Source organism: Cygnus atratus, chromosome 2 (assembly GCF_013377495.2).
Source record: "Cygnus atratus isolate AKBS03 ecotype Queensland, Australia chromosome 2, CAtr_DNAZoo_HiC_assembly, whole genome shotgun sequence".
In the NCBI taxonomy this organism is placed as follows: Eukaryota; Metazoa; Chordata; class Aves; order Anseriformes; family Anatidae; genus Cygnus; species Cygnus atratus.
Genome location: NC_066363.1, coordinates 65,718,968 through 65,732,135, shown reverse-complemented (window position 1 = coordinate 65,732,135; position 13,168 = coordinate 65,718,968). Strand labels below are relative to the sequence as shown.

The window sequence follows — 13,168 nt, the reverse complement described above, 5'->3', positions numbered from 1 at the left end:
GCGCTTAATTCCCAGAAGAAGGCTTTACAGCCTAGCTTATCACAAGTTGGGCTTGCAAGGAGAGAGTACCGCTACAAAAGATGAGAAATTAAATTGCATCTCTTCACTACCCATCAAAGTTTTAGGGTTTTCGGCTTATTTTATTTTATTTTTTAAATTTCTTTCTTTAAATAATCTTGAAATGAGCTCTGTTTTCTCTTTGATTTTACATGGTGACGCTTCTCATCTTTGCTGGCATTTCACAGCTGCTTGTTCACAGCTTTCTCCCGACACAAGAGCAGAAACAGACCTTAAAGCAGAGGATTGTTGTCTTTTTGGTGTTCTTTAGCTCTATATTAAAAGCCCTGCATATTTTTCTAATCAGGATTACAGAATTAATTTGTATAGTTTATCCTCTGTTTTTTTTTTTTTAAGGAGTGGAGTTTGTATCTCTTGTGAAAATTTTTATGCTGCATCGACCTCACTTATTTTTTGTTCATCTGTTTTTCAAGAATCTGTGGATTAAAAATGAAGTTTGCAGAAAGAAAATCCTTCACTTAGGTAATTCAGATAACTAATCAAAATTGCTTAATGTTCTGTTGTTTCATTTGGTATCTGCTATATTTTAGTTGTCATATTTTGACTGAAAATAATTTCATTTCATTAGCATTAATGCAAAGTTCAATGACCAGATTTTCCTGAGAGTGTTTTGATGTTGCTCTCTGCATTCTGAAGTTGATTTATAATTTTTTTTTTGTTTTAATTTTGCCTTACTTCAGTGGATAGGTACAAAGGATAAATTTGTAATGTTTGCTTTAGCATGTTGCATGCATATGAGTGTCATAAATTTGCTAATGATGCATATTGATTAATTCTTGTTATTTGCCTTTAAAATATCCAGTACATGGTGACCAGGATACAGAATTTCTTCCCTTTGAAAAAATATTGAGATACTGAAGTGTATACAGCAAAGTAAGATAGGGGAAAAACAAAAATACAAAATTTCACCTGAAATGAAATTTCTAGGAGAAAATACATTCAGATAAAGTGAAATCTTTCCTTTTGTTTATGGGGGATGGTTTGTTTCAGTGGGAACATTTTTGTTTGTATATTTGTGATTTCTATGTCATAAAATAAATCCTGTAGATCATACATAAATAGAATGAATGTATCCTATAATTTAAGATACCCTCATAAAAAAGCTTTTTGAAGCTAAAATGTGAAATGTTCCATTTTCGTAATATCAGTTTTCCAGCTTTAGGCAAGCATTTGGATTTGGACTTCGTTCGATTTGGTTTCAAATATCCAGTGGCAACTTACTTAATTTTCATCAGGGCTGACTGGTAACATTAATCAGCTGTGTAAAGAGAAGCACTTTCTAATGAAAAGAAAAGGAAAATGCTTGGCAGTAGTGTGGGGAAGTGGTTTCCGGGCATTGAAGGAAACACCTGGAAGGGCTGAGAAAAGAAGGTGATGGTTCTTGGCCTTTATTTACACCATTGAGATGAGGATTATAGGACATTTTTGGCCACTGAATGATCTACAGTGGCTGCAGTAACATTTAGGGCTTCCTGCATGACAACCTAGATATGAGAGCAAGAGTAAAATGAAGAGAGATGGGCTTTTTGTGTTTTTTGGAGGGAACTGGTATGAGTGTGACTGTAAGGCTGCTAGTGAATGACAGGCTTCACAGTTCTCTTACTCCTGGAAAGCTATTTGCTTATTGATAAGAAGATTTGACAGCCAAATGCCTAGATTCCACCTATGAAAGTGACATTTTAGCCCATTGGTATATCCGGCAGCATACAGTCTAAACCTCATTTCTGAAAGTGTAATCCATGTAATTGTCAGTTTGAAAAAATGGGTGGAGTGAAAATACCCTTGACTTAGTCTGAGAGGATCTTTCTTTCTGAAAAGTTGGCAATTTCAAAGCTACAAGTCTCAGGAAGATTTTGATGTGTATGTGACTCACAGCATTGCATCACCAGATTCAGTATAACTATGGCATATCTGTTGATTGCCATGTCATCTCATCCATAGGGTATGCTCTGTGATAAGTCAGATCCCAACACTTAGATTTGGCTTTCTTGAAAGAAAAAATACTGGTAAGACCTCATATTATCAGTTCTGGGATTTGGATTTAAAAAAAGATATAGGCCACCTGGGGCTTGGGGGATCTCAGGAAAAAACAACAACAACAACAAAAAACACAGTAGGAGCAATCAGAAAACATGATGTGTGATGAAACAGGATTCATTAGGCTTAAAAAAAAGAAGGAAAAAAGCAAACATCTTAAACTGTCTTGTATAAATTGAAACAAGGAGATGGGGCTTAAATGTTAAGAAAACCTTTCAATGTTAAGATAGGAGAACAATGGAGTGGATAAGTGGAGGAGCTCTGCATCCGGGGAAGTCATTAAGAATAAGCCAGCTGTGTATCTGCTGGGAGTGGTCTTCATGTGTGGGGCAAGAGGAACATCTATGTGATCCCATTTGTTTCATGGCCTAAGGCTCTACCAGAGTGGCTTGAAAGCAGTGGTAACTTGTACTGCAAATTCTCTCCAAGCTCCTCTGCAATGCAGCCTTCTGAACTTACAGGTTCAGTGGTCAGCTCTGAATAAATAAGTGTCACTCACTCATGTTTCCTTTACAAAATAAAAACGGAGAAAGAATTTCACTAATGGCTGTTAGACACAGTAAACATCCCTATAAACACACCGTTACGGCAAATACTTATTAGCTTGTACCAAGATGCTGTCAGGAGCTACACTGGACATGGCCTCTTACATTTTTCACTGTTGGTAGATACCTGAAGATAGGTCCTGGCTCTACTTTGGTCATTGCTTTAACTCCCATTTACTCTCCATGGTCTTGATGTCAACTCTGGTGTTTAATGTCAGCTAAATTACAGTGCAGGAGTGGGTGTGAAAACCCTCTTCTTTTTAAAATTTGACTTTTATAACTGCTGCAAATTCCATACTTTTACTTGAGTTAGCCTAAGACACAACTGGGGCAGCAGGTAGGGTTAATATGCTAAATATGCATTTATTCATGAGTCAGGTGTTCCTGACATACAGCCTAACAGGGAAAACACAGGGCAAAACAGCTAAGTTAAAGACTGGTTAAAGTGCCTAGAGACTTCGTCAACCAGCTGGAGCAGCCCAGTAGCCTGTGTTAGTAGCAAAGTTTGGGATGTTCGGAGGAAGCTGTGGTTATTGGGAGGAAGAAATTTTCTGGAGCAGCACTTCTCATGTGATCAGTGATCTGCAGAATACCATTAAGAAGAAATAGGATTTCAACTTTAAATTTGGGAAGAAAGTGTCATAAAGAGTTAACAGCAGCATTTTGGGCTTCATGTTTAGCAGGTGTTGCTCTCGAGGTGTGAACAAGGTGCCTTTCACAGACAGAGAGTATGTACAAATATAAGATCCATCTTTGAAATGACAGGAGCTTGGCCACAATCTGATGTCTAGAAGTTCATGTTCAGGGCCTTGGGGGGCTGAAATTTCTCAATTTATGTATTTAAGTTTGATTTTCGGGGAACTAAGCATTGGCAGGATATTCATATGTGCTGTGCTTGTGTACTACAGTAGTGGTCCATCCTGAAGGAAAAGAAAATGAAGTTGTATTCTTTACCCTGGAAGTATATTTGATTTTTAACCTAGAATTAAGTTTGATTTCACTGAAACTGAAAGAAACTGAAACACTTTAGTTCCACAATTTATATAGATCAGTACATTGTAAGCCCTAAAATATCAGTGCAAGGAAAAAAAAAAAAAAGAAATATTGCTGTTGGCACAGAAAGAATACTACAGGATGCTGAGTTTGAAGAAAGTTTATTCTAAAACTGGTTAAATAAGAAGTGACAGGCTAAATCTTAATTGTTTCTCTGGGCCTCAGGCTGAGACCATGTAGTGCCTGGGAAATGGAAATGAGGATCTTGAGCTTCGTTTTCTGTGTGAGGACAATACAAGGATAGAGTCAGTGTATGGGGGTCTGTGATTGCCATTGTAACTTTAATTGTTTCTTTGGTTCGACACGGTTGCATTGCAATTGGAATTTCCCACAGAGCAGCAGTTCTGGTCTCTGGATAGTCCTGTTCTGTATTTCAAAGCTGGATTTGTTTGTGTTTGTTGTATTTTTTTTGTATGGTTCGCTTTGTTTTGTTTTGGTTTTGCTTTTTTTGTTAGTTTTTTTTTTATTTTTTAGTTTTGATTACTTAATGTAGAAAAAAAATACCATATCCACAAAAATAAAAATGTGCAAGAACTGTAAAGCAACTCCCTTCCTGACTGAATCCAGACCATTGCTGAACACAAGCCAGGAGAAATCTGACATTGTATACTATGTAGGGACCTCTGCAGTAAGTGGGCACAGTAGGAGAAGCACAGAGTAACAATTTTTAAAGCCCCGTTTTCCCCCCCATGTAGAAGTTATTTTCAGCAACTGCTTTATTTGGTTTCCTGTGAGCTTGATTTGGTGTGAACTGATCATCAGCTGCCTGAGAAATTGCTGCTGTGTGTCTGCATTTCAGGGCTGACTGGTGCAGATACCCATTCAAGAATATTTAGCAGCTGGTTTATGAAGATCTTCTATATGGCTGATATCACTTCCGTAGGTCTGCTGTTGGGTCCTTTTCATTACTTATTATTTTATGAAGTAAGAACCATAGGGAACATTTCATAACAACGTTGTAAGACCCTGAAAATGGAGTTAATAATGAAAATCACAACCGGCCCCCTAAATCTGTTACTAGTAAATGCAGTGCTGGACTAGTAAGGGGAGGGGAGGAATGAGCTAAAGAAGAAATGATTTGAAGGAACAATTTTTCCTGTCAAAAAGAGACAAGTTCTTCTGAATTACTTTGAGAGAAAACTTCTCACAAAGTTCATGGAAAAATGTCATTAAACACTGCTTCCTTGTAGTTTACCTTGCATTATAAGTAGAGATTAAGGTCACGAACATTACGTTGGTACTACCTTTTAGAGAAAATCTACTGCAGAAGCTTCCTACAGCCTTCAGACCAAATAAAACCTCACAACATTTTAGAAGAAAAAAATAAAGTGGTAAATAAGTTGCTAAACAATATCTTCTGAATTGATTAGTGAATGCTTGTAATCACCAGTGGAGTCTTTCACATGATTTTCCTGTGATCACCACTAATAATGACAGATATGGTTCATGTCCCCACTCCCCAGCACAGCTGGTGTACTCTTTTCCTCAGGAGAAGCCTAAAAATTGAGTGGTTGAGTGCTGGAGGTGAGAAATGTATTGAAAACTGCATGGAATATTTCTGCTTATAAAAATTTTGCATGAGCTTATCCATTACTCCTATGGTGCTACTTGATTAAAGCAAACACGTTGCTGCACTAAAAAAAGGGCTGGGGCTTTTAATACTCGTTCAAGTTTTTCTGTTATTAAAGCACAAGTGTTTGCTTAGCTTTCACACTTTCTAGTAAAGCAGAATTTTAAAATCACAGTATTCCCCGCTGCGAAAAGCATGTCAAAATGTAACTCAGCTCCATGGTAATATTGTATAACACAAAGAACGTCCTTAACATTTAAGGGTATTTAAAAATAAAGACGTAGCAGTCTTTGTGGCACAGAAATAAAGAGAAATAGCTTCAACCATTCCTGCTTCTTTAAAATGCATACAATTAATATCCTTTCTGTGTGAATTTGATTTTGTGGAGAGAACTTGCACACATTCTGTTAGTGGTAATAAGGGAAGCGTTAAATTTTTACAATTTAATGCTAGTAATGGCATAGTCTTTCGTTATTCTGGCCTCATGGAACAGCCTTTGCAGAACATGACTTTAAAATACAGATCAATAGTAAAGGATTTTGAAACAAGGGGAAAATGCTCTTATTTCTCTTTTGAGTGAGCCCTTTATTTTAGTATCTATAAGGAGAACTGCTCTGTTCTCCAAATCCTTTCTCCCCAGGAAGAGTCAGCAGGCACATTGTGACTTACTTGAAAGTTAAGAGGCTGAAAAGCTTTAGAAGAGACCTTATAATCGCCCGCCTATAAAATGTATGCAGGACAGAATCATAGATTTGGAGCTGTTGGTAGCTCTCCAACACATAAGAGAGAAGCGTGAGATGTTTAGATTACTCACACAGTGTTAATCCTGCAGAAATGAGGAAGTTTAAAAAAATTCCCAACCCTGTTGTTTATACCAGATTAGCTAGTACAAAGAAGCAAGCATGTCTTCTTTCATTGTTTCTTTGAGATGTGTAATCTCTTATCAATTTTACTCTCCCAAATTTCATGTATGGAAAATGTTATCATTACAAATACAGAGTCTACCCTTAAATTGTGTTAGCTGCAAAGCAGCGTATTGTCCTTTTAAGAAAACAGCGCTATTAGCTTTCTGTTCTTACAAAAACAGTATTGATCAGACCCAGGAAAACATGGTAACATGGGAAAAAAATACGGGGCAGAAGAGCATTTTTCCTGGTTAATACCTCTTGCTAAGCCTCTTCCAGCCCAGTTATCCAAACTTAGTTATATCCATAGTAATGATTGTGACTCCATGCTATTGACTGATATATTATGCTCCTAGCACATGCAGAAACTGAGTGGACAAAATGGAATCAAATACAGCAAGTAGAAGACAGTGTTTATTCCTTTCTGGTACAGTTTGCATGAAAGCACACAGTTCCTGCCAACAATGAAGGTAGGGTCTCAAAACACCAAAGAACTGCAGGTTCTGCAGAGCAACTTGCCTCCATTCACAGATTCATTGATGTGCCAGCTGCCAAGCCCTGCTCTGGACCTGATTCCTGATCATAACTGGTTCCTTAGTGGCAGAGTTGCAGGAATTCAGAAATCTGCTTCACAGACAGACCTATGCATAGAATCATAGAATCATTTAGGTTGGAAAAGACCCGTAAGATCATCAAGTCAAACCATCGCATAACACTACCAAATCCACCCCTAGACCACATCCCTAAGCACCACAGGCACACGTTTCTTATCACTGCTGTTGTTTGCTACTAAACACTTCCCAATGGTGACAGAGGAATGAACTAGATCGTGATGTTCTGCTTTACATGAAGCAGATATTCCTATTTAACTATACTGACACTCAAAAAATCCAGAGATTGACTGGAAGCACTTAGTTGAAACCTCTGCTCAGCATACTTGGTCTCTATTGAGCATCTCTTAAGGGTTAGTGCTGAGTAAGAACTACACTGTTAGTCTCACAAAAGGTGAGATTTTATTTTCTTGTGAAATGGCGTATGTTAAACAAAAACTGTGTGCTTTTCATTTTATAAAGAAAAGTCCAGAGTCCCTGAAGAAAAATCTAAAGTTTAGACTGGGTTTTGTGTTTTTCTTTTTTACCCAAGGCCCCAGATTTAATAAATGGAGTTAAATCATTGAATTTCTTCAAGTATGGAAGCGATGAGAGTCCAGCACTACTGACAGTAATAATTTCTGCGGGGGTTAGCATGTTGACACTGGTCACTAACCTTAGCATTTTGATTTCTAAGTTCTTCTGCGTCATGTCTGCTTAATTATGTAACAAGCTCATGGACTTTCTAGGTTTAAGACCTCTATTTTAGTAATTAGTACAAGGGGGGAATTGCCTTCGTAGCTGTTGTGGTTTAACCTGTCTGGCAGCTAAGCATCACACAGCCGTTTGCTCACCCTCCCCCCTCCCTCTCTTGGATGGGGGAGAGAAACGGGAAAGTGAAGCCTGTGGGTTGAGACAGAGACAGTTTATTAAGACAGGAAAATAATAATAATGATGATGATGATGATGATGATAATAATAATAATAATAATAATGTATACAAAACAAGTGATGCACAGTGCAATTGCTCACCACCTGCTGACCGATGCCCAGCCTATCCCCGAGCAGCCGGTCCCCCCCCCCGGCTAGCCACCCCTATATATTGTTCAGCATGACGTCAGATGGTATGGAATACCCCTTTGGCCAGTTTGGGTCAGCTGTCCCGGGTCTGTCCCCTCCCAGCTCCTGCTGCACCCCTAGCCTGCCCGCTGGCAGGACAGAGCGAGAAGCCGAAAAGTCCTTGGCTTAGTGTAAGCACTGCTCTGCAACAATTAAAACATCAGCATGTTATCAGCATTCTTCTCATCCTAATCCAAAACATAACACCCTACCAGCTACTAGGAGGAAAATTGACTCTATCCTAACTGAAACCAGGACAATAGCCTGTACTGTTTTCATGTCATATCAAAATATCTTGGTTCCTGCATTTGTAAGTGCAGTAAATTAACTAAAAATAAACAACTGTGGCAGTATGCAGAGGAACAAATGGGCCCAGACAAGAAAGAGAATGCACAGAATTAACTCATATTTACTGGCTCAAGCTTATTTCTCCTTCCTGCAGGCGTCTGGGTAAATCAGCTTTAACTTACAGGTAGGACCTTAGTGCTTACGTGCTTAGGACCCAGTGTCACCTTCTATAGGAAACACATGGGTGTGCTGTGGGTTTCCCTGCAGTAACCTGTGGTTATGTTGCCTGGGCATATGGCGTATGATCCACCACCAACCACTGAAGGAACAGAGGTGAAGTGAGTGCCCTCTGCCAGGTGGAAAAGAATACAGAGCTGAACCGTATCTCATGGCTTTCTAAAAGTTTGTGAGCTCTGGGGACAGATCCAGTAGGTTAGGTTAATAACATCAATGATGCTTATTGCTGGACGTAACAGACCAAACTGCAGTTGTGAGAACATCCTCCCAAAAGGTTGTCTGCCTGCTTCTCTTTCTCATTCTGCTTTGAGGTCCTCAAAGTAGTGTTTTCCACAAGTAAAAGCAGTGATATACTTTTAGGAAAATTTTATTTTTGAGTGTACTAATGGGCTAATGTTCTTGCATTATCTCTTAACCTGTGGAAATAAAGGCTATTTTTAAAACCTTCCTGTGCTGTTCCAAGGCTTGTTTATGCTTTTCAAAAGGCTGTAGTGTTGGAATTGTAATGTAGCAGGGGAGACCAACTGTTTTGATAGTAGTCAAAACAAAACAAAACTTTGAGTAATGCCAAGCAGATATTTGCTCAGTAATTACCTTTACTTTTTGTTCTAGTATCAGACACACACAAGATACAAACTCTGAAGAACTATTCAGAAATTAGTATCTTTATGCTCTAACGCTGTAAAGATCCCTTTTGATATAAAGGGATAGTAAACAGTTTGGTTTATTTATTGTAGAGTCATTCCAAATATGTTTATATTTTGTTTTAGGTTCCTGAGGACCCAGTCTCTGGATTGGTACTATAATAATGTGAAGAGCCGTTTTAAGTGTTTTGGAAGTGCCAAAGTCCTGAAGAACTTATACAAGAAGCATAGACTGGAAAGCGGAGTTTGTCCTGATGTAATAGGTAAAAACAGCTGTGTTCATGTCTTATTAGTTTACCTACTTTAACACACGAGCTAAAACAATGAAAATTCTGAGATTATTCCCAAAAATAATAATTTAAAGGTTATATTTTTTTCAGAAATATCATAGTAGAGAGAGAAAAAGAGGTGAAGTGCCTTAGAGAGCTGTTTTAATAATTCAAAGAATATTTAATCTTAATTATGTCACTCCTTCTAACAGCAGAATTGTGATCTTCAGTCCATAAAGTAAATTGCAGTTTGCATTCTAGTCCATGTCCCAAAATTTATCATAGTCCTGAGTAGTCAATTGATAAGAAAATAATCTTGCATTCAACATTTGGCTTGAGAACATATTTTATGGCATTTGAAGCAAAATTTTATTAACATAGGATACATTCCATATATCCAAGTTGACCAAAACTTAGATTGTCCTCACTTAAGGCTTTGCTTTCTTAAAGATTTCAAACAGGCCACATTTTATTGTAATGATGTTTGTAAATGGTTAAAAGATGCTGTGTTGGTGGCACCCTTTTAAATGAAGAGACACAATCCTTCCTGAACTATTGTGTTAAAAACCCTGTAATAGTAATTGAAGATGTAAAATAGATTAGAAGGAATGGTATTTTGTGTCAGAGTGGTAATTTTAGTGAATTAATCAAAGCACAACTGGCTGAACATTTGAGATTTCACTGGCTTTATTAGACCGGATACTTTTCTAATGTAATTCCTTCAAAATTTCTACAGCAACTGCAATTTTTATGTAGTCTTTAGCTTGTCTTTTTCTGAAGTTATATGATGGTAAGTGGACTCTCTAATCCTGAGTGAAAATTCTAGGTGTTTCTTATGAATACTGGCATAAAAACTTCTAGGAAGAAATGAGCAATGCATTAAATTCTGATATATTAGTCTTTCTGCTGTCTCTGCAATCAATTCATTTTTCTAGAGAAGATTCTTTAACAGCCAATACACAAATATGTGTAAAGGCAAGAATGCTCATACCAGTCAGGATGGAAATAGGACAGTGGACTTAAAAATTGTGGGGATGGATCCTTCAGAACTTTACTATGACGTGTTGTCTTTCCTCAAGCCATATTGTAACTGAATTTGTCCTTGAGTGGAACTGTGAACAGTGCAATGGTGAGTTGGAGTGGCATGTGCTCGATCTATGAGACTTTTCTGAGGAAGGCCTTTGAGTCTAAATGTTGCTGATAACTTTCTTCTTCTGCTCTCTGTGTGACTGTTAGGTAAACCTTTTGTTCCATTTGAAGATATATGCTAGTATACATGTCTAGGTTTTGGCTTATTTATACAGCGTTGCCCTTTAAAATATATAATCAATTTCAACCCCAAATGCCATATTAAAAGCAAATTCCGCAAACTTAACTTTCACCATGTAAGTTTTATGTTCTAGTAGCTTCTTCCTCTCTCTCGTTTACAGTACAAATAATTTTCTAGGGCTTTCATATAAAAGCAGTGTGGTTTTTTTGGCAAAAATGGCTGCAATCATGCTTTATACAAAAAGGTAGGGGGAATTATCTGGTTATCCCTCTTTGTGTGTGGTGTCACTGTACCTTAAGAGAATATTCTAATCTAATAATATCCCTGCTGTGAATGGATATTTCTTATACTAACACATGGTACTGTCTTTTTTTTGAGCAGAAGGAGGTTTTTTTGAAGGGAGCTTTGAAAATGAAGGAAGCATTTGTGGCAGTGACTCTACATTCTGCAGACAGACAGAAGGTACACTCCTAAAAACTCATTCAATTAAAACTCAATCCTTACACTTTGATTTACTGGACAAATAGCCTAGAGTGTTGATAAGTCTTGTTTACAGATCCAACAGTCTTTTAGCTAAAATGTTTAGCAAGATACTAAAAATCCTCTGTGTTCACATGAACCTTGCTCGGATTTCTTGCTTTACTATTCCAGATATTACATGCTTATTCTAACATGATTGTCTTAATGTTCATTATTTGCTACTTCTCTCTTACTTCCTTTCCTATGCTTATATTTTTTTCATTCTTTTTCTGATATCCTCTTGATGTTTATAGGAAGCTTATGGATTTTCCTCCTATGACTTCCTCCTAACTATTTTTCTGGATTCTAAGATAAGCAGCTTAGAAATACTATGTTTTATCATGTTTAATATCTAAATTTAACAAGTTAAATAGAAATTGAGATTTATTGCTCTCTCTTAAGGTATTTATTTTGCTATGCATGATTATGGATTGAGGAAATAAATTTAGCCATGAACAAACTGAGATTTGAAAATATGTCCAGAATATGGGTCTGAATTTTGCAGTTCTTTATGCAAAATATATGTATATACTGAACACAGTGATTTCAATTTATTCTTCACCTAGGACACAGCATGATGGATACCCTTGCTGTGGCCTTACGTGTTGCAGAGGAAGCAGTGGAAGAAGCTATTTCTAAAGCAGAGACCTACAGTGACAGTCTGGTAACATTTTCTAATACGTTTTGTTAATTTAAACAGAACAATTATGTTGCTTTTAATTTGGGTAGTAGTATGAAAACAAGTAGATACAAAAGAAAAAAAAAGTGACGACGTGTGCATCACCTGCAGAGTTAGGTATGAGTTTTATGAATTTGCATTCAAGATATATGCTGTGTTTCAGAAGGTGATGCATGATGTAAGTACCTGCAATTTCTTCCCACAGTGCCAATAGGGCATATTACCCACTTTCTGATCTATACAATTTCTGTGGAAAGGCCGTTTTTATGTGGTCTTAGCATCTACAGATAACTGTCTTCATGCAGGACAAGCAGAACGAGGCTTGCTACTTGCAAAAACACAAGGAGGACCTCATAGAAGAGCTGGCCACAACCATCGTGCAGAAGGTATGGCAGACATTTTTTCCATAGCTTGTTCAATAGCCAAAACACAGTTCTTTAGTCTGGTGAGCTGTGGTTCTGCTAACAGAGAAGAGGATGACACCAATGTAGGAAGTACACAGTAAATGACAAGTTGCAACTTGAACTACAACAATCTAGGCTTAATCAGCTGTATCTGACAGAGAGATTAATCTATAAATAAGCTTAATCCAGTGCCTAAATTGATAGCCTACACCCTCAGAGCTGAGAGGTAAGACTCCTTCAGGTCTGTGATATGCTTGCTGGGAAAAGAAGGACCCTCCTTACTAGGATTTTATGTATATACTTCAGTTCCCAAAAGGCACAAAGTTTTGCCACTATAAAGGAGCAGGCATTTGACTATACCAACTCTACTGAACTCTGCATCTACAAAACATACGAAAAAAACATTAATCATTAAAATACAATTCTGTTAAGGATTCTATGAGAGAGATGCAAAATACCACAGAACCCTGATTTGTGTGGCTTTTTTTGGGAAGCTTTGTCTTCTGCCTGTAAAGCTGCAGTTGGCTCAGGTGCAGGGCCAAAATGGAGGGCTAGTGGGAACAAATACCCCTTGAGTTTGTCTGGACAGGCTGGAGCAAGGCAAGACAAACATAAAGAGTGATTCTGAGTTTTAGGGATCAGAGAAGCAACCACTCTGCTTATTCAGTCTGCCTCCATGTGAACTAAGCTCATTACCACATCTGTATATGCTCAGTGGGAAATGATCTGTCTTCTTTTTTAATAGGGATATTAGAAGATCCATTCTCCTTATCAGGAGATAGTCCAAATATCCAAAGTCTATATCAGCTAAACTTGAATTGCCACCACTTCTGTCAAAAGCTGCCTAACGAGATCTTCTATGCTGTAGAATAATATTCTGTATATATTTTAAACAGAAGCCAGGAAAGTTGTGGAAATGAAGTGTAGCAGGAAATAATCTGTCAGTGTAGGGTGGTAGGTA

At 37.6% G+C, this 13,168-nt stretch overlaps 1 protein-coding gene across 1 annotated transcript in view; it reads left to right on the top strand.

The window, feature by feature from the left end:
• The window catches only part of MYRIP (myosin VIIA and Rab interacting protein), a 177,588-nt gene that overhangs the window by 114,777 nt on the left and 49,643 nt on the right, over window positions 1–13,168 (top strand). Inside the window, exons 3-6 of the mRNA XM_035568846.1 lie at window positions 9,193–9,329; window positions 10,987–11,067; window positions 11,691–11,788; window positions 12,109–12,189. Coding sequence (XP_035424739.1) covers window positions 9,193–9,329; window positions 10,987–11,067; window positions 11,691–11,788; window positions 12,109–12,189 — 397 coding nt within the window. The remainder of the gene's footprint in view (window positions 1–9,192; window positions 9,330–10,986; window positions 11,068–11,690; window positions 11,789–12,108; window positions 12,190–13,168) is intronic.